Source organism: Schistocerca nitens, chromosome 2 (genome assembly GCF_023898315.1).
Source record: "Schistocerca nitens isolate TAMUIC-IGC-003100 chromosome 2, iqSchNite1.1, whole genome shotgun sequence".
Lineage (NCBI taxonomy): Eukaryota > Metazoa > Arthropoda > Insecta > Orthoptera > Acrididae > Schistocerca > Schistocerca nitens.
This window is the reverse complement of record NC_064615.1, coordinates 581,583,341-581,605,106: the sequence shown is the minus strand read 5'-3', so window position 1 is coordinate 581,605,106 and position 21,766 is coordinate 581,583,341. Positions and strand designations below refer to the sequence as shown.

Genomic DNA, 21,766 nt, shown 5'->3' with positions numbered 1-21,766 from the left:
ATGATCGGCGAGTCACAACACATTCTCCTCTCATAGTGATGCACCAAGTGTCTTTAAATATATTTCAGTTTTGCCATGTTTCTTACTCTACTGTAAGATCGTTGCCTGACAATGTGAATAGCATCACACAAGTACAGTGATGATTTAAGTCAGTTTAGGAATAGCAACTGCAAAGTGGTATGGGATGGATGTCATGAGTGTAAAACACATGCATAGCCACACAAAGTAAACTTTGGATTTATCTATAGCTGAGATGGAAATTCAAGATGTGTTGCCATTGGTGCTACATGATATAAACATATACAGAACTACTACGAGTAATTTTTTATGAACTCCAAATTCTAACAATAATATAATATGAAAGGGGTATGTGGAGTTTGGTATTTAAATTCGTCACTGCAACTTAAGTCACTTGAGTACTATCAATTTCATATTATCAAAAGTTATTGTTGTGATATTCTATCCACCTGAGAACTAACAAAATTTATAAAATTGTGAATTACGGATATGCTACTGAGTCGTGGCAATAGAGATTAAGATAAGGGAATATGTGGAAACTTACATAGATGGGTGGAAGAATTTATTAAAGTGAGACTGGTGAAAACTGCAGTGTGACCTGAGCCTGGAATCACAATGTACTGGAATTTTGGTTGAGTGTAATTAGCAGAATTGATGGCAGATATCAGCAGCAATGAGACGTCATTGCTGAACAGGTGTGAGTAGGTACCAACAAAATATGCAAGTCAGCATGGTGGGAATTCCGAGTGTGGCATCAGGAAGTCAGAATGGCTGGTGTAAAAATACTAACAGTGTCAAAAATAAGAATACAGCTTAGTTTACAGAGGCAGACAACCCCTCAACTACAGCCTAGTGGATTCATACGAGGCAGTCCAGCACAAAAGGGAAAAATATTCCACCATAAAATCATGTACTGCCAGAGTTAGGAGGCACGGAAAATTATTTAACTTATGATTCTGAGAGTGTTTCCACTGGAGCAAGTGAGCTAGGCCCTTATATTATGCGAAGGAATAACATTCCTAAATTGGATTGTCTGACTTCACAGCAGCCCAGAAAGGTTAGCAGTGGGAATGATGACCCACTGTTAGGAGAGAACGCACTGGATGTTGGAAGAACTCAGACAGATGGCAACAGGCTGCTCCACCTTTAAGTTTTTAGTCACCTTTGTTTTCAGTCACCTCGTGTTAACCACATCCAATCAAGAACAGCCACGTAGGCGCATATTTGATTGGTGTTGGTAAGCTGATTGTGACAATCTACACAAATTTAGATGCTGATAGATAATGAGCAAAGCTTATTCCATGCGATACACCATCACTCCAACATGTGTCAGTTTGTGAGATGATGTGACTATCTAGTTACTTACTGCTTCTGTGTTGCAACTATGTCATCACTGATGACCTCTTGATCATGGTGGCACATTTAGATCATTTTGTGTCTTGGAGTATATTGTGTTACTTACTGCTATCAGCTCCAAAACTATACTGGTATTGTGGTCTTAAGTCCCATGTGGCAGAGAGCATAGAATTACATAGTACAACAGTGCTGTGGCAGTTTAGAATTGTAAACTCATATGTGAGTACCTGTTTCATTTATGATGATAGTGCTGTGTTGATCAGAAATACTTGTGGTAGTATGAGCTCTGTGAATTTTGATAAATGCAATTATCACTTTATGTAATTGCTGTAACAAATGTATTCCTACCAAATTGGACACTGGGCCTCTACAATACATTAAGATTTTACCAGATCTGTCTGCTTTTCATTTATGAGAGTACCAATCTCTCCCAGAGGTTTTAGAGTTACAAGCAGTTTGTTCCACAGTTCATTGTTGGTTAGGGCTTATTTTCTCTCAATCTAAACCAATGTATTTTGTTCCCATTAAGTTCCAACATGGGAGGATTTAACAATACTCTATTATGACAATGGGCTGCCAGACTTACTGTATTTGGCTATGTGACTATGAACTTTGAATTCTTCGGTCAGATCAGTATGCCATTTCTCAGAATACACTTACAACATTAACCAGCTCATTATAAACAACTGACTTGGTATTTGTGAGCGTGTAACACTGAATAAAACAAGACCAACATAGAAGTCTAGGATAACTTGAGTAGGATAACTTAAGCAGAACCATAGAAAATTTTCCTCTAAAAGACATGGGACCGGATGTGGCTTTAAGTTGGTTGAATGTAAATCATTCGTGAACTGCGTAGATACACTTACAATATATTTCCACAATATGTGGAGCAAGCTTTTCCAGCCATTTAGTTTTTCATAGAACTGGAAAGCATTTGACAGAATGAGTTATAACAAAAATTGGCATATTACTGATGCAGTTACAACAAAGACTCTGAACTGCTGTCAAATAGACTTAGAAATACACATGATGAGTACTGATTGTCAACAATGAGTCACTAAATTGTTAGCATCTGAGAAGAACTTTCTACTCTACACATCAACTATGTGCTGTCTTCCACAGAGAAACTGAATTAAACTATAAGAGACACTTTGAATGGTTTCTGGAAGCAGGTTACTCAGTTTGGACATGACATTCAACAACTCAAATGGGTCTGCCCTGATTTATTCTTTACATCATGCTCTTTATCTCTCATCAAGGAAGGGACTGCTCTTTCAAAATATGAAGATTGTATTAATTATTTATTGTTTATGTTTATTTCTGCTTTTTTCTCTACACTTACGTCTGCTTTTTCTCTCTACTTTATCTGTACAGTTGTCAATGATACTCACCTTTCAACAGTAGAAAACTTGTTGCTTGTGAGCTTTGAGTTCAGAGCAAGTTTGGTCTCTTGGCCAGTGTAGACTGCACAACCTAAAACAAGTAATTGGAAAATACCCTAATGACACTTTGTATAATGCAGTATAAGAAATTACTAAGTGTAGAATTATGCAGAAATAAATTGTGGACAGAGAGCAACCTAACTGCCCAGAATAAGATACAAAACTTAATGGCTGCTTCACAACCTGTGACATTTGGCTTCTCCCTCACCTCCAGCACCTTCCTCTTTAATATCGATTTTACTGAGCTGGGCAGGTGGAAATTTGTCTTGAAATATACCTTTTACTCCCTCAACTTTCCTAGCCTCAATCTCCACTAGTTCTTGTGCACCACCTGTATTTGGTTCCTCATCATTTTCCGTCTACTCCCTCCTACCTCCACACAGCCACTCATTCTCCCTGTTACTTTTCCTCTATACCCTTCCACATCCATTGTAACAATTCTCTCTCGCTCTCTCCATATCCTTCTTCTACTCTGGGTTCTCTTCCTTCTCCATGAACTCTCCCTTATTTATCCCCTCAACAACAATTTCTTTTTTAAAAAACTTTAGAAATGGGCTTCGTCCAAAAGCTAGGGGATTCATAATTTTTCCTGTGCACAGCTCAGTACCTAAGTGGAAAGTATTAATCTGTCCTCTAACATATATTGCATACCACCAGTAAAGCTTATATAGTAAGGGCTTGATATTTATAACTTTGATTTCAAAAGGAAATATGATTTCACTAAACAACATGCTCTTTTATGCCAAATTAAGGTCAATGTCACGCCTCAGGTCAAGCATCTTCAAAACATAGTTACACTCAATTAGCCTCTGAATTTAAACAGTCTCTAAACTACATCAGAAGGTTAATACTTCTCAACTGTGATGTTAAGTTCTCCTGATTCAAATGACAAACGAATCAGTAAGATACAACATCACTACATTTTTGTTTACTGATTCATACATGTCTATAAAGTTGCTTTACAGCAATTTTGCTCTGTTTACAAAAGCAAAAGTGCTGTAAAGCAAATACAGTGTTATAAATCAGTTTATAACACAACATATTTTCATCAGCAGTTAAGACAAATGATTAGCATTATGTTTTTATAAATCAAAATTTACTAAATGTTACTATATTGTTGGTATATGTAATCATAAAACAATGGAATTTATAAACATATAGAGAACAAGAAACAAGTGACTGTACAATTAACTGAAGACTGAATATTAGAAAAATTCACCAATACATTTGGAGAATCCATGTTGAAAGTGGCGTGTGTTATGAACATAAATTGGGGAAAAAAATCATTCACCATTAAATTTTTTCTGGATTGGATAGAGTACAGACAATGAGCTGAGGTGTTGAATGATGACAGTCACTTAGAAAAGTATTGAAAGTCATAAGATACAATAAAATCATTGGTTGTAGAAAGTCCCTTCAATTCAGTTAGTGAATACATACTAGATGCAAAAAACTGGAAGTAGACATTAGTGTAGTATCTATGATAATTAAATAGCATATGTGATTATTACTTACAAACTGACAATGCAAAACCTGTACCTGATCCCTATTTGCACAACTAAAACTGCAAAATTAATTAATTAATTAATCTTGAGGACAGTGACCTTCTTCATAGCTGACAGATATTCTCTCTCTCTCTCTCTCTCTCTCTCTCTCTCTCTCTCACACACACACACACACACACACACACACACGGATGTGCAGCTACATTTATAAAACTATTCACCTTCATTTATATGTTAACATGCAAGAAAAAATCAATTATTTCAAAATATTTGCAATTTTGTCTTATTTATCTAGCTCCTAACTACTACAGTTTCAAATTTGACAACAATAAAACTGTTGATCCATTGTTAATTCGAATAACTTTTAACAATTTATGCCCTTTCTGAGACTGGGCTTGGATGAACCCTTCCTTCGCCATGGTACCTGTACTTCTTAGCCTTTATTCTTCTTTTCTTTAACCTTCTGTCAATGAAGAAGTTTGAAAAATGAGGAATGTGTGTGTGTGTGTGTGTGTGTGTGTGTGTGTGTGAGTGAGTGAGTGAGAGAGAGAGAGAGAGAGAGAGAGAGAGAGAGAGAGGAGGAGGAGACATGATTTGTTACTGGTCTGCATATTTGTTAGAAGTTTTCAAAATTATTTTGATGACACCTTTTCAGGTAATACTAGCATACCAGTACTGGGTATCATTACATTTTTGGACTCTTCTTTGAGGAGATCACTAATGTTCATTGGAAATAATGTGAGATCTTCCTCAATTTCATACACTGACAAAGACAATACACTGGTTTTGGACAAAATAACATGGATACTAACAAAATGCACTGTAGTCCAACTTGTGAAACAAAACTTCCTGAATCCTATTGAGAATTAATTCATGTCAACAATGGCTACCAAGTTTATACTATTCATTGCAAAGAAACAGTTCTATTGTCTTGAGGCTCATCTTGCTAGATGATGGGTAAAAATATATATCTGTTTTTCCAATACACACCACAATTACGCAGTAATGATTGTGGAGACCTGTCAAAACTCATTATTTCATTCTCAATTGGATCAAATGCAACGATCTGCTGGGAACAATGTGCGTGTCACTGTACAAACATGATCAACTAAAATGCTTTCATGGGTCTTATAAATTAATCATCTGTTTAGTATTACCATTCAACTTCCCAAATAATTATATGACTGTCAACAGTCATTGCAGTGCCTCCATTATGTTTCACAGTTGGTAGCAGAAACTATAGCTAATACTTCCCATTATGATCTCAATACCGATATACATTCTGTGGTGTCACCACCAGACACCACACTTGCTAGGTGGTAGCCCTTAAATCGGCCGCGGTCCATTAGTATACGTCGGACCCGCGTGTCGCCACTGTCAGTGATTGCAGACCGAGTGCCACCACACGGCAGGTCTAGAGAGACGTCCTGGCACTCGCCCCAGTTGTACAGCCGACGTTCATAGCATTGGTTCACCGACAATCACGCTCTCATTTGCCGAGACGATAGTTAGCATAGCCTTCAGCTACGTCATTTGCTACGACCTAGCAAGGCGCCATTACCAGTTATATTGAGCTTATTATAAAACCTGTACCGTCAAGAGCAATGTACAGCAATTATGGATTAAAGTTAAGTATTACATCATCTACGTACTTTATTTGCAATTCTCAAGACATTGTCCTGTTCCAGACCTCACGCCAGTCTGCGTGTAATTAAACGCGTGCATTTCGACCTCCTCTAGCAACACGGTGTTGGCACTTCTGCCAATACTTCACATTCTACAACAGGTAATGGTGTAAAAATAAACACATTCTTTGATACTCCAGGTTTTGTGCCCCTGACCCCACATGAATTCACCTGCTTCACAAAAGGGTTGATGTTACCAATCCTACCATAAATCTTGCACTGGCCCTTTCTTGACAAATGTCTTCTTATTAGATGTAATAATTATCTTTAATACCCATCTGCCTCTGCCCTATAGTTCTGCCTCTGCTTAATAGTCCAGGTTTTCTTTTTATTACTGTATTAGCAGACAAAAAAAGAATTTTGTACTAGGCCTATGCTGCCAAGCGCTTAATACAGATTCACCACTGACAATTTCCCCTCACTGGAAATCTGGAAGGTCCCATATAATGAAAGGTCAATGTAAAACCACAACAATGAGAGATTTCCTGGTGAAACATCACATCCAGAGATGTCACACATAATACAAAAGGAAAACAAAGTTGGATTTTTTTGTCACTTTTCACTTATTTGATCTCTGACAGAGATTTATTACTCTGAAAAAGACCAGTTGTTCTGTGATTTGTTTTCTATCCTACATGGGGTAAGTAGACGTTTTATTCAAATGGTTCAAATGGCTCTGAGCACTATGGGACTTAACAGCTATGGTCATCAGTCCCCTAGAACTTAGAACTACTTAAACCTAACTAACCTAAGGACATCACACAACACCCAGCCATCACGAGGCAGAGAAAATCCCTGACCCCGCCGGGAATCGAACCCGGGAACCCGGGCGTGGGAAGCGAGACGTTTTATTGTCACTTGCTCTAGGGGGTACACCAAACCACAGGTAATCAAACATATATTCCAGTAAATCCTCAATAAACTGAATTCATGAAGTGAACAAATCACTAACAAGTGTGGGATGTAGCAAAGGTGACATAAAAATACAACAAAGAGAGTCAACCTGGCTATGCAAGGGTGTGATACAAACAGCTACAAAGTACAACAAGCAATGAGCCATGCTGTGATCTTGGGACACAGGCTCAGTGTCAAACAGTCACTGATGGGTGGTGCCACATAACGTGCATATCTCAGCAGTGGCTCCCCTTATGACAGCTGCCCGCAGCTGCTAATTGCAGCCATAGTACCTCTGACATGTCCACGTCCATGCTAGGCAGGAAATCTAAATCACTGTTGGATGCAAAAGTTTGATGTCCACATTAAACTGTATATTGCTCTATAACTGGCTGAGCATGCCAGTTCAAATGTTGGAGGAAGGTGATGGCATATCACTTTCATTGGGACAATACCTAGTGAAGTATTGTGGTATTCAAATGAGACTTTGGATTACTGAAAACTTTACTGTTACTTACTGTCATTGTGCCACAGGTAAATCAGAAAACAAGTTTTGAGTGAGAGATTCTTATACTGAGATTTTGATAAAATTTTATCCACTCCTCATAATGAATGTTGTCTCAATTACATGCAAATAATACAAAACAACTTGAGATCTTCACAAGAGCTATGGTATAAGCAGTCTGTGGAATAAACTAGATGCCAATGCAATTCTTAAAATAGTTTTTGTGTTTATTGATGTTCATTCATCTACTGTAACTAGGAAATAAGCACTTGAAGGAAATAAAGAATTTATGTGTACTAATGCAAAACTAGAAAAGATTTACAAATGAAGAAAATTTCATAACTCACCATATATGTAATCTGTGTTCTTGAGTCTTGTACCTCTAAGAAGTATGTTTTCTGGTCCCAGTGGTGCAGACAAGCTAACTGAATGTCGTCTCACAGAACTTATGCTCTGGACACTGTTTCTCCTCATTGTCACCCTCTTGCTACTACCTGCATTGTCACATTCTTCAAACTGTGTTGCTGAAGAATTCCTTTTCAAGCCATTCCTTAATGAAGTGGAATCCCTTGACACTGAGTCTTCTGCCATGTGACATGTTCTGAAGCTCAGTGAACTGGTTCTAATGCTAGCATCACTATTCACTTTAATCACAGAATTCCTATTCACTGGTGCATCAGTACTGATCTGGCTTGCTCTAAAACTCACAACACTATTTCGACCTATAGGAACATCACCATTAACACGAGATGAAGAACTCCTCAACAAATTTGAATCTTGGTCTGAATCACTTGATTTGATTGTCATAAGACTAGTTCGTCCAAGAGGTATTTCTCCATTTAGCTGGACAGCTTCATCAGGAAAAACTTCAATTTTTCCATAAAATTTGTACAGATCAGGTGTTGGCTGTTCACATTCTATTAATGCATGGAGTGTTGCTAACTGTTCTGGCTGTGAGAAATAACGAAGCAGCTTGGGACACAGGAGTGTCTGAAACGTAGGAAGTAATCATTCAGTGTTATCATGTTCATGTTAGTACTATTACTACTAAGAAAACATCTTGTATGAGACAAATTCTTGCAAATCTTAGTACCTCACCATTTCCATGATAACATACAATTTCTGAAATTGTCACCAGCTTCTGATTTTCACATTTTCATCATGCAAAATTCACATTACAAGAAAGAAATGATGTCATAAAGAAATGTTCACCATTAATGAGTCAAAGTTGGTGCTGTAAAGTACCATTAACTATTAGTACATAACTGTACAATACAAAACAACTCCAGAACTCAACACTGGTTAGATAATTTCAGAGAAGCAAGTTGACACAAAAGCTGTAAGACAGCAACCAGTATGCAGAAATTTAGATGTAACAATTGTAACAACTGCTAGTTATTTAACCATCCATTAATATTAAGTACATCACAGTTCTGTAGCTATGACAACATCATTGTACAACAAAATTAGAACTGCAGTAGCTTTTGTATTTAGCTGTACAGTATTTTTTTATATCTTTATGGAATTGCTTATAAAATTTTATTTTTCATCAATAAAAAGTAGTCTAAAACAATAAAAAATATTATAAATATTCATGTATTACATACCTTAAGGTTATCTCTGGCTGCAACCCTTCTTTCCATCAGTCCCTATACCAGTTCCAAACTGAACAATCCATTGCCCTCACCCACCTAATCATTCACCTACACATCAACTTAGCCAATGAACACACCCGTCAGCTCCTATCCTTAATAAAAGTCCTCAATCTTTCCTCTCCCACATCCACACCGGCTGTTCAGAGCATCCTCCTACAGGCCAACCGCAAATTAGAACAGCATGCCACCCTTCACCTCAAAAAACTATCCAATCTCCTGGTTTCCCACCTCCGGAAAGGCAACTCACTCACCCTTCACAACCTTTCCAGCAAACCTCAACCTCCTCTCATTGCACACAAACCCAGTCTCTCCCATCTACTCAATCTCCCATTTCCAGCTCCACTCCCTCCAAAACCTCAAAATTCCAATCAACACAATCTGGAACCACAACACCCTAATTCAGTAGTTAACCTTTCCTCCAAACCTCTCTCCCAATCCGAAACCTCTGTCCTATCCAAAGGCCTCACCTTCAGCCCCACTCCCAGATTCAACCAAACAGCCCTCGTCAAAGATTTACTGTCCTACACTCGTACTCACTGCTGGCAATATCACTTTGCCACGAAGAAAAATGATCCTCATCCTACTCCTAATCCTACTCCTAATGATCCAACTCCCCAAGACGCTATAAAAATTGAACCCTGCCTGGAACAGTTAGCCGCGTGGGATTAGCTGAGCGGTCTAAGGCGCTACAGTCATGGACTGTGCGGCTGGTCCCGGCGGAGGTTCGAGTCCTCCCTCGGGCATGGATGTGTGTGTTTGTCCTTAGGATAATTTAGTTTAAGTAGTGTGTAAGCTTAGGGACTGATGACCTTAGCAGTTAAGTCCCATAAGATTTCACACACATTTGAACATTTTTTTGGAACAGTTCCGTCCTCCGTCACAGCGGGACCCACCTCCTCTTCCTCAAAATCACCCTCTCCAAACCTTCCAGCAATTTCTGACTTCCAGCCTTGCCTCTCAGTCCTTCTTAAAAAACCTTAATCCTACTCCCAACATCACCACTGCTGAAGCCCAGGCTATCCGTGATCTGAAGGCTGACCGATCCATCGTCATCCTTGCGGTGGACAAGGGTTCTACGACCGTGGTACTTGATCATCGGGAGTATGTGGCTGAGGGACTGCGTCAGCTTTCAGACAACACCACATACAAAGTTTGCCAAGGTAATCCCATTCCTGATGTCTAGGCGGAGCTTCAAGGAATCCTCAAAACCTTAGGCCCCCTACAAAACCTTTCACCTGACTCCATCAGCCTCCTGACCCCACCGACACCCCGCACCCCTACCTTCTACCTTCTTCCTAAAATTCACAAACCCAATCATCCCGGCCGCCCCATTGTAGCTGGTTACCAAGCCCCCACAGAATGTATCTCTGCCTATGTACATCAACACCTTCAACCCATTACATGCAGTCTCCCATCCTTCATCAAAGACGCCAACCACTTTCTCAAACGCCTGGGATCCTTACCCAATCTGTTACCCCCGGAAACCATCCTTGTAACCATTGATGCCACTTCCTTATACACAATTATCCCACACGTCCAGGGCCTCGCTGCGATGGAGCACTTCCTTTCACGCCGATCACCGGCCACCCTACCTAAAACCTCTTTCCTCATTACCTTAGCCAGCTTCATCCTGACCCACAACTTCTTCACTTTCGAAGGCCAGACATACCAACAATTAAAGGGAACAGCCATGGGTACCAGGATGGCCCCCTCGTACGCCAACTTATTCATGGGTCTCTTAGAGGAAGCCTTCTTGGTTACCCAGGCCTGCCAACCCAAAGTTTGGTACAGATTTATTGATGACATCTTCATGATCTGGACTCACAGTGAAGAAGAACTCCAGAATTTCCTCTCCAACCTCAACTCCTTTGGTTCCATCAGATTCACCTGGTCCTACTCCAAATCCCATGCCACTTTCCTTGATGTTGACCTCCACCTGTCCAATGGCCAGCTTCACATGTCTGTCCACATCAAACCCACCAACAAGCAACAGTACCACCATTATGACAGCTGCCACCCATTCCACATCATACGGTCCCTTCCCTACAGCCTAGGTCTTCGTGGCAAACGAATCTGCTCCAGTCCGGAATCCCTGAACCATTACACCAACAACCTGACAACAGCTTTCGCATCCCGCAACTACCCTCCCGACCTGGTACAGAAGCAAATAACCAGAGCCACTTCCTCATCCTCTCAAACCCAGAACCTCTCACAGAAGAACCACAAAAGTGCCCCACTTGTGACAGGATACTTTCCGGGACTGGATCAGACTCTGAATGTGGCTCTCCAGCAGGGATACGACTTCCTCAAATCCTGCCCTGAAATGAGATCCATCCTTCATGAAATCCTCGCCACTCCACCAAGAGTGTCTTTCCGCCGTCCACCTAACCTTCGTAACCTGTTAGTTCATCCCTATGAAATCCCCAAACCACCCTCCCTACCCTCTGGCTCCTACCCTTGTAACCGCCCCCGGTGTAAAACCTGTCCCATGCACCCTCCCACCACCACCTACTCCAGTCCTGTAACCCGGAAGGTGTACACGATCAAAGGCAGAGCCACGTGTGAAAGCACCCACGTGATTTACCAACTGACCTGCCTACACTGTGACGCATTCTATGTGGGAATGACCAGCGACAAACTGTCCATTCGCATGAATGGACACAGGCAGACAGTGTTTGTTGGTAATGAGGATCACCCTGTGGCTAAACATGCCTTGGTGCACGGCCAGCACATCTTGGCACAGTGTTACACCGTCCGGGTTATCTGGATACTTCCCACTAACACCAACCTATCCGAACTCCGGAGATGGGAACTTGCTCTTCAATATATCCTCTCTTCCTGTTATCCACCAGGCCTCAATCTCCACTAATTTCAAGTTGCCGCCACTCATATCTCACCTGTCATTCAACATCATCTTTGCCTCTGCACTTCCGCCTCGACTGACATCTCTGCCCAAACTCTTTGCCTCTGTATATGTCTGCTTGTGTCTGTATATGTGTGGATGGATATTTGTATGTGTGCGAGTGTATACCCGTCCTTTTTTCCCCCTAAGGTAAGTCTTTCCGTTCCCGGGATTGGAATGACTCCTTACCCTCTCCCTTAAAACCCACATCCTTTCGTCTTTCCCTCTCCTTCCCTCTTTCCTGACGAAGCAACCGCTGGTTGCGAAAGCTAGAATTTTGTGTGTATGTTTGTGTATGTTTGTGTGTCTATCGACGTGCCAGCGCTTTCGTTTGGTAAGTCACATCATCTTTGTTTTTAAATATATTTTTCCCACGTGGAATGTTTCCCTCTATTATATTCATACCTTAAGGTTAGTTTCACCATCAAGATTTGCAGTGGTAACAAAACATTTCCCATCTTTCTGACTAGAGGATAAAAGCACCATATCACATGGAATGTCACTGTCATTTTCAATCCTTATCAGATCACCAACGCATAACAGTTTTGCCTTCACTTTCTGAAAAATGAGAAAGGAGAATCAGAATGACAGAAAATTCAATATATTTTATTTATTCTTAATTATGTTAACTGCTGTAGAATGAGAGTCTAACCACAGCACAACAAAAAAACTCATGTTTGTTTCTAATCTTTCCACAGACTATTTTAACTATTTTATGGATATGTTGATTGACTGCATCTTTCAGCATTCTGGTGGATAACTTCAATGACTGACTGTCTTATTCTTAGCTTTATGAATGCTGCAGTTCACAGTACACATAATCATTATGCTCAGTAATGATTCTATCAGCATACAATGTCCGTTCAAAAAATTCCGAGACATTCGTTATTTCATGCCAATGGTGTGCTGGAGTGAAATGCAGTTGGCATCCCTGCACATACCTGTGTTTAATGTGTAACAGCCAGAAGTTTCATTGTTATACAGCTTTTAGTTACTGCTCAGTGCTGTATTGAGTAGAATGTTGTGTTGCACAGTTTGCGAATTTTGCAGTGTTAGATGAGCAACGTATCCGCATTAAATTTTGTATGAAACTTAGGAAAAACTTTACAGAGACACACCAAATGATGCAGAAAGCCTACAGTGGTGGGTGCTTAAGCCATACTTAGTGTTATGAATGATTCACAACGTTTAAAAATGGCCAGACGGAAGTTAAAAATAACCCTCATTCAGGATGTCCTTCAACATCTACCAGAGATGCTCCTGACAGAAATGTCAACGAAATTGTGCATGCCAATTGAAGACTGGCTGTTCAAGAGATTGCATAACAATGTAACATTTCAGTTTGGTCATGTCATGAAATCCTGACACAGTACCTTGGAATGCACCAAGTTGCTGCCGAGTTCATCCCCGGTTGATGAGTCAAGACCAAAAAGACCTTTGCCTCGTAACCTGTGAAGAGCTTTTGGATCACACAAATGAGAATGAGATGTTCCTTACAAGAATCATAACTATTAACGAAACATGGGTCTATGGTTATGATGTTGAGACCAAGATTCGGTCTTCACAATGGGTCCGGAAAGGTTCTCCAAGACCAAAAATAGCTCATCAGGTCATGCCAAATGTCAAAGCCCTGCTGAAAGTTTTCTTTGACTTTGAAGGACTAGTTCATCATGAATTCGTGCCACAGAGACAAACTGTTAATCAGTGGTAATATCGGGATGTGTTGTGGCAACTGTGAGAAAATGTGGGAAGGAAATGGCCTGAAATGTGGAGAGACAATTCATAGCTCTTGCATCACAATAACACATCCGCACATTCATCCCTGTTGGTGCATGACTACTGCACAAAAAACGACATCATAGAGCTGCCTAATTGTCCATACTCTCTGGAACTGGCCCCTGCAGAGTTTTTTATTTGCAAATTTGAAAATCCCGTTGAACAGACAAAAATTCGCAACAAAAGATGAAATAAAAGAAAATTCACAGAAGGTGCTTTGCATGATCCAGCAAGAGGTGTACCACAACTGCTTCCAGAATAGGAAACAGCATTGGGAGCAGTGTATCAATTGTGAAGGAGAGTATTTCAAAGGAGACCATGCACAATAAGAAAAAGGTAATTGTAGAAAAAATTTGTGGATAAAGTTCTGGAATTTTTTGGATAAACCTCATATAACAGTGAATATAAGAGTATGTACAAGACATATTTTACTGAGGTTAGCCGAACCACTGACCATTTCCAATAGTGAAATATAACCAAAATAACATTTAAAAATGAGGTATGCAATTAAACGTTTAAAGACATATTTGTAACATTGATTCGTGACTGCATGGAGTGATGTGTGCACAACAACCATATATGTTAAATTAAAAGGAAGGTCAGCGTTGGTTATTGATAACTTGATACCAGAGTCTGAGTTTAACTTGTACACCACAGCAATGAAGATGATCATTATATGATCAAAAATTGATTCTGCTATCAATAAAACATCAATATTACGGCCAATGCTGACCTTCCTTTTAATTTAATATTTTTAACAGACATATGCAAAGAAAAATGAAAACAAAAGATCAAATAATTTATTTCAAATCTTGTTAGTTCAGCTATGGTTAATAACACAGCAGTTACCTATTTCATCTGCCAAGACATCAGAGGAGGTGGTGGTTGGCTGAGAAGTAAGGATAACTAAATTTTCTAATGACTAAAACTTCCCTACTTGTTCATTTTTAATACAGTGATTCAGTTAACCTACACAGATATTTAACCTCACTTTACCATACACAGTTTTCTTAACTATGTAGTGGTAGAACTGGTGCACAAAACTTATAATTTTTACTTTTACTCTAAATAAAGAAAGCTTAAAGAGGGTAGTTGTAGTGTGATTTAAATGGAAAAGTACCCAGATTTTAGAAAAGACCTTAGCATGATATCTGGCTGACATTGCTTGTAATATTTGTAGTATCAAAGGAAAGATCAGCCAAGAAAACTAATAAGTTAGCCATTACAGCTATGTCTACATCTATACTCTGCAAACCACTGTGAAGTGCATCGTAGAGGGTACATCCCATTGTACCAGTTATTAAGGTTTATTCCCACTCAATTCACTTATGGAGTGTGGGAAGGATGATCATATCAATACCTCTGTGTTTGCTGTAAATATTTTACTCTTGTCCTCATGATACCTATGTGAGCAATACATAGGGGGTTTAGTGTACTCCTATAGACATAATTTAAATCTGGTTCTCAAAACTTGTTAGTAGACTTTCTCAGGATACTTTCTGTCTATCTTCAAGAGTCTGGCAATTCAGTTTCTTCAACATCTCTGTAACACTTTCTCATAGATCACACAAACCTGTGATCATTCATGCTGCCCTTCTCCATATACATTCAATATCCACTGTTAGTCCAATTTGGTAAGTACCTCACACACGTGAGCAGTATTTTAGACTGAGTCGAACACATGATTTGTAAGCAATCTCCTTTGCTGACTGACTGCACTTCAAAAGTGTTCTGCCAATAAACTGAAGTGTACCACCTGCGTCCCTCACAGCTGAGTCTTTGTAATCATTTCCATTTCATATCCTTACAAAGTGATACACTTAGATATTTGTAAGAGTTGGCCAGTTCCAATTGTGACTCATTAATATTATACGTTAACATTATACTCATAGGATACTAGTTTTTTTCATTTTGTGAAGTGCACAACTGGACATTTCTGCACATTTAAAACAAGCTGCCAGTCTTTGCACTACTTTGTAATCTTATGAAGATCTGACTGGATATTTATGCAGCTTCTTTCAGACAGAACTTCATTACAGATAACTGCATCATTTGCAAAAAGTTAGAGATTAATATTAATATTGTCTGCAAGGACATTAATGCATAAGATGAACAGCAAGTGTCCCAACACACTTCCCTGGGGCATACCTTCTACATCTGATGATGACTCTCCATCCGAGATAACATGGTGCATCCTCCCTACTGAAAAGTCCTCAATCCAGTCACATTTTCCACTTGATACCCCATTTGATCATACTTTTGATAGTAAGCGTAGGTGTCGTGTATACATGCCTTCTTTCCTGCCAATGCAGCTCACCTAGAAGTCCTTTCCTCTCCTACTTCTCTCCTCCCCCTCCCCTCCAGCACAACCCCGTGCCACCTCCAGATTGCTGCTCATGTCAGATGCAGTTGGGCCTTGCTGGAGGTAGTAACCATGGATGTATGAGTTGTTGTTGTGTGAAACTGTGGAAGTTATACATCTGAGAAAGGCCTTTGTCCCAAAGCTTATATATTTTTAGTATTCTTTTCATTGTGCATGAAAATCTCAGCAATGTCTTCTATTTTCTGTTTGCACTTATCAGATGTTCAATGCCTCAACAACATGGTGAGTGGTTACAATTCCTGCTTCCATTATTTGCAAAATAAATTATTTTTAACTTGTGGCAAAAGCCACAGCCCAAATAATAATTTGTAAAAAATTGCAAATTGCAGTACATTGAATGTTGAAAGATGAGTTATCTATCTGTGATAGATCAACTATCTTCCTAAATGACCCCTTCATCTCTGTTTAATAATTCTGCATAAATGTGTTGGCAACTTTCAGATATGCATTTCATTAAAGAATATCTTCATATACTACAATGTACATAAAATACACAAGAATAGCAAAATGACATGCCACAAATGGGATGGAAATCAGTAGATGTGATGTATTTGCACAGACAAACAAATGATTACAATTTCAATGAATTTGGTTGATTTATTCAAGAGGATACATAGACCATTCAATAATGCATTTGTCCATCTCTGGTCCTTACGATTTATTTGATTTGGCATTGATTCATAGAGCAGCTGGATGTCCTTCTGAGGGACACTGTGCCCAGTTCTATCCAACTGGTGAATTAGATCATGAAAATCTTGAGCTAGTTGGTGGGGCCTGCCAATAACGCTCAACACATTCTCAACTGGGAAGAGATCTGGTGACCTTGCTGACCAACATAGGGTCTGGCAAACATGAAGACAATTAGAAGAAATTCTTGCTGTGCATGGGCAGTCATTAACTTGCTGAAATGTAAGCCAAAGATGGCTTGCCATGGAGGGCAACAAAACAAGGCTTAGAATATTGTCAACTTAGAATTGTGCTGTAAGAGTGTCACCAATAACAACAAAAGGGGTCCTGCAATGAAAAGAAATGGCACCCAGACCATTACTCCTGACTGTCGGGTTGTATGGTGGGCGACAGTCATGTTGGTATTGCACCACTGTCTGAGACATCTCCAGACATGTCTCCACTGGTCATCAGGGCTCAGTTTGAAGCACAATTCATCATTAAAGACAGTCCTACTCCAGTCAATGAGATTCCAGGCTGAAGACATGTCTGTAGATGCCATGGTCAGCAGTGGGATATCAACCTGATTGTCATCTGCCACATGGACCAACAACCAGGAGAGATGGCCGGGGGTGCCCTTTCACTTGACAGCAGGACTCCTTTGGTAGTCATCAGTGACACCCTTACAGCACAGTGATACACTGACAATATTCCAACCCCCTATTGTTGCTCTTTGTAGCAAGCCATCCTGGGCTTACATTTCAGCAGAATGATCCCTGGCTGCACATGGCTTGAGTTTCTATTGCTTGTCTATATGTTTGTCAACCCCACTTCAGCCATCAAGCTTACTGGATCTCTCCTCAATTGAGAACATTTAGAACATTATGATGATCTAAACTGCCCATTGGACTAGATTTGCCACAATATCCCTTAAAAGGGCACCCAAAGCAAATAACTGCTTGCATAAGGGCCAAAGGTGGACCAGTGCATCATTGAGTTACTCAATTTGCGAAACTCTTTCTCTTGAAAAAAATCATCTTATTTTTCTGAAACTGTAACCTTTTGTCTGTCTGTACATGTACAAACATCTACCAATTTCCATCACTTTCAGATAATACATTTGTAGTGCATCATTTCTTTTTCGTCTTCTTCTTCTTCTTCTTCTTCTTCTTCTTCTTCTTCTTCTTTTCTCTTTAAGAGTGTATTTGAGAGTACTATCCCCTGAATGTATGTAACATATATAATTATTACTCTGACATTCCAGCAACTGCCATGTTTAAAATGCTGAAAACAACTAACCTGAGCACATCCGTTGCGGATGACCGTCACAAGAGCACCATTTACTTCTCTGTCAGCACAGTGTCTCAGCCAATCCTCATAACCTTGTTTCACCATAGTCACCACTATCACAAAAACGAGAGGCAAAATACTTGTTAGTGGACTAACTGGACTTTCAATAGACAACTGAAAAAAGAAAAGAAAAGAAACAGAATTATAGCACAGTGAATAACAGGGAGAAATTTTTAAAATTATTATAATTCTCACCTCCTCCACTACAAGCTAAAGTATAGGAATATCTTACAGTAGCCTATCTAAAACATTATGTACAATATAAAAATAGAAAATGACAGGCAGCATTGAAACATTATAATTAATCTCAAATTAAGTGAAATGACTGTATTCATGGGAAGTAAACAATGGAGACCAAAAACCATGATGAGAATTTATGGAATTGAAACAGAAGAAAGAATGAGCAAAACAAAACATTGCCCCCTTAAGAGGGAAACTTGTTCTGTGAGTGTGCTCATGATTATTTGTTGTTTTGAGTGGGATAAATGAAAGTTACAGTCATCTTTGGTACATTATTGTAGAATATGACACCAAAGTGGTTGCAGTTTCATGTATTTCTCTTGTTCTATATACATTTAGCCAACTTGTGGTTTTTCCTTTGTCTATACATGAAACTATATGGCTCAGAAAAATTCACTTAAAATTCTAAATTTTAACATCTTGCATGTGTACTAAATGTCACTGTTGTGTCATCTTTTTGTGACTGCATGGCAGATTGAAACTGTGTGCTAGACTGGGATTCGAATCTTGGACCTATGCCTTTCATGGGAAACTGCTCAACTGACTGAGCTATCCAAGCATGAGTCACGACCCGATCTCACAGCTTTACTTCTGCCAGTAACTCATCTCCCACCTTCTGAACATCACAAAGTTCTCCTGCATATGTTGAGGGACTAGCGCTCCTACAAGAAAGGAAAAACCATGCAAAACCACAGCTTAGCCACAGCCTGGGGGATTGTTTCCAAAATGAATTTTTACTCTGCTGTGGAGTGTGCTTTGATTTGAAACTTCCTGGCAGATTAAAACTGTGCGCTGGACTGGGATGCAAACCTGGGACCTTTTCAAGGGAAACTACTCAACTGATTGAACTATCCTAGTGTGATTCATATCATTCTCTCACAGTTTTAATTCTGCCAGCAACTCATCTCCTACCTCCTATATGTCACAGAAGTTCTCCTGCATACTTTGCAGGACTAGCACTCCTTGAAGAAAGGATATTGTAGAGACATGGGTTAGTCACGCTCTATGTGCTGTTTCCAGAATGAATGAATCAGAACTTCAGTGAAGTTCACAGAGAGGTGTAGAAGCTCTGTGTGACGGGAAGAAAGCCAATGTACACTCCGTGTGCATACCAGGGAGAGTCATCCCAGATGTGGAAGGGTCCTTACAGATGCCATGAAGGGTACAGGGTGCAGCCAACTGCAGGTGGTGGCTCATGTCGGCTAATGATGTGTATCGCTATGGATCGGAAGAGATTCTCTCTGGTTTCTGGCGGCTATCTGAGTTGGTGAAGACTGCCAGTCTTGCTAGCAAGATGCAGGCAGTGCTCACCATCTGCAGCATCATTGACAGGGCCGACTGTGGACCTTCGGTACAGAGCCAAGTGGAGGGTCTGAATCAGAGGCTCAGACAGTTCTGCAACTGTGTAGGCTGCAGATTCCTCGAAATGCGCCATAGGATGGTGGGGTTTTGGGTTCTGCTAAATAGGTCAGGTGTCCACTACACACAGGAGGCGGCTACACAGGTAGCAGGGTCTGTGTGGTGTGGACTGGGCGGTTTTTTTAGTTTAAACAGTCTTAGGAAAGATCAAAATGGGCTCCAGTCTCAAAGGGTACAGGGCAAAGAAACGACGAGAATCGACCAAGCAACAGTTAGTATTGTAGTTGTAAATTGTCACAGTTGTGTTGGAAAAGTACCACAACTTCAAGTGGTGATAGAAAGCACTGAAGCTAAAATCATTATAGGAACAGAAAGCTCGCCAAAGCCAGAGATAAATTCTGCCGAAATTTTTACAGAGGCGCAAAACGTGTTCAGAAAGGATAGAGTAAATAAAGTAGGAGGTGGTGTGTTTGTGTCTGTTGGTAGTAGTTTATCTTATAGAAATAGATAGTTCTTAGAAATTACTATGGGTAGAGGTTGTACTCAACAGCCGTACCAAAATAATAATTGGCTCCTTCCACCGACCTCCTGACCCAGATGATATAATAGCTGAATGCTTCAAAGAAACCTTGAATCTTGTTACAAATAAGTACCCCACTCATACAGTTATAATTGGTGGAGACTTCAATCTACCCTTGATTTGTTGGCAAAAATACGTGTTCAAAGCCAGTGGTAGACAGAAAACATCTTCCAAATTTGTACTAAATGCTTTCTCTGAGAATTACTTTGAACAATTAGTTCATGAGGCCACATGAATTGTAAATGATTGCGAAAACACTCTTGACCTCTTAGCCACAAATAATCCTGATATAATAGAGAGCATCATGACGGATTAGTGAACACAAGGTCATTGTAGTGAGGCTCAAAACCACTAAAAATAAATGTAAAATATATCTATTTAAAACAGCAAATAAAAATTCACTTGATGCCTTTCTAAGAGAGAGTCTCCATTCCTTCCAAGCTAATTGTGTAAGTGTAGACCAGATATGGCTCAAATTCAAAGATACAGTATCGACAGCAACAGATAGATTTATACCGCATAAGTTAATAAGAGACGGGGCTGATCCACCATGGTACACAAAACACGTCGGAACACTGTTGCAGAAGCAATGAAAAAAGCATGCCAAATTCAGAAGAATGCAAAATCCCCAACACTGGCTAAGTTTCATGGAAGCTCAAAATTTCGTGCGACGTCAATACGAGATGCTTTTAATAGTTTCCACAATGAAATATTGTCTCAAAATATGGTAGAAAACCCAAAGGGATTCTGGTCGTATGTAAAGTACACCAGTAGCAAAAGACAGTCAATATACTGCGTGATAGCGACAGAAATGTTACCAGTTTCCCATAATTCCTTCATGAAAGAAGACAAAGTAAATATTCCAGAATTCAAAATCAGACCAGCTGTTAGCATGAGTGAAATAAAAATAGGTATCTTAGGCGTTGCGAAACAACTCAAATCACTTAAGAAAGGTAAGTCTTCCATTGCAGAAGAACTGTGCACTTGAAGGTTGCAGCACACCTTTTGCCCTGTATTATGGGATTGGGTTAATGGAATGATTTCAGTCAGGTTTGACTGGATCCATAAGGATTAATGTTGTCTGCAGATGTCAAAATTTGATTGCCTGTTGCCAAGCAGCCATCACCACCAAGGACAATTGCATGACATTCCAACGTCAACCTCTTGGAGAAAAATTCGGACGAGGCACTGCTGTCTATATTAGGTAAATGACTTCATTTTGCACCAACATCAACAGTGCCAGTTTTAATAAATTTTATGACTGGTGTTGAAGCATCCATACAGTGTCTTTCTTTGAAGACTGCATCAGAAGTGAAACTTGTCGTGCTCTTTTAAAAGCTCCTTAATGCCATAACTTAATGTCCACAGAAATGGCTGCACTATGGAATCTCTGAGAGGATCCTGACATAGTGGTTCTGAAAGCTGATAAAGATAATGCAACAGTACT

At 39.8% G+C, this 21,766-nt stretch overlaps 1 protein-coding gene across 4 annotated transcripts in view; it reads right to left on the bottom strand.

Annotated features, from left to right (window-relative positions):
• LOC126236641 (phospholipid-transporting ATPase IF-like) overlaps positions 1-21,766 on the bottom strand; it is a 683,598-nt gene that overhangs the window by 129,262 nt on the left and 532,570 nt on the right. For all 4 annotated transcript variants that reach the window (XM_049946098.1, XM_049946097.1, XM_049946100.1 and 1 more), the window contains 4 exons: positions 18,090-18,254; positions 12,371-12,523; positions 7,756-8,398; positions 2,769-2,850 (listed from right to left, as the gene is read on the bottom strand). In XM_049946098.1, the coding sequence (XP_049802055.1) occupies positions 2,769-2,850; positions 7,756-8,398; positions 12,371-12,523; positions 18,090-18,254 (1,043 nt within the window). The remainder of the gene's footprint in view (positions 1-2,768; positions 2,851-7,755; positions 8,399-12,370; positions 12,524-18,089; positions 18,255-21,766) is intronic.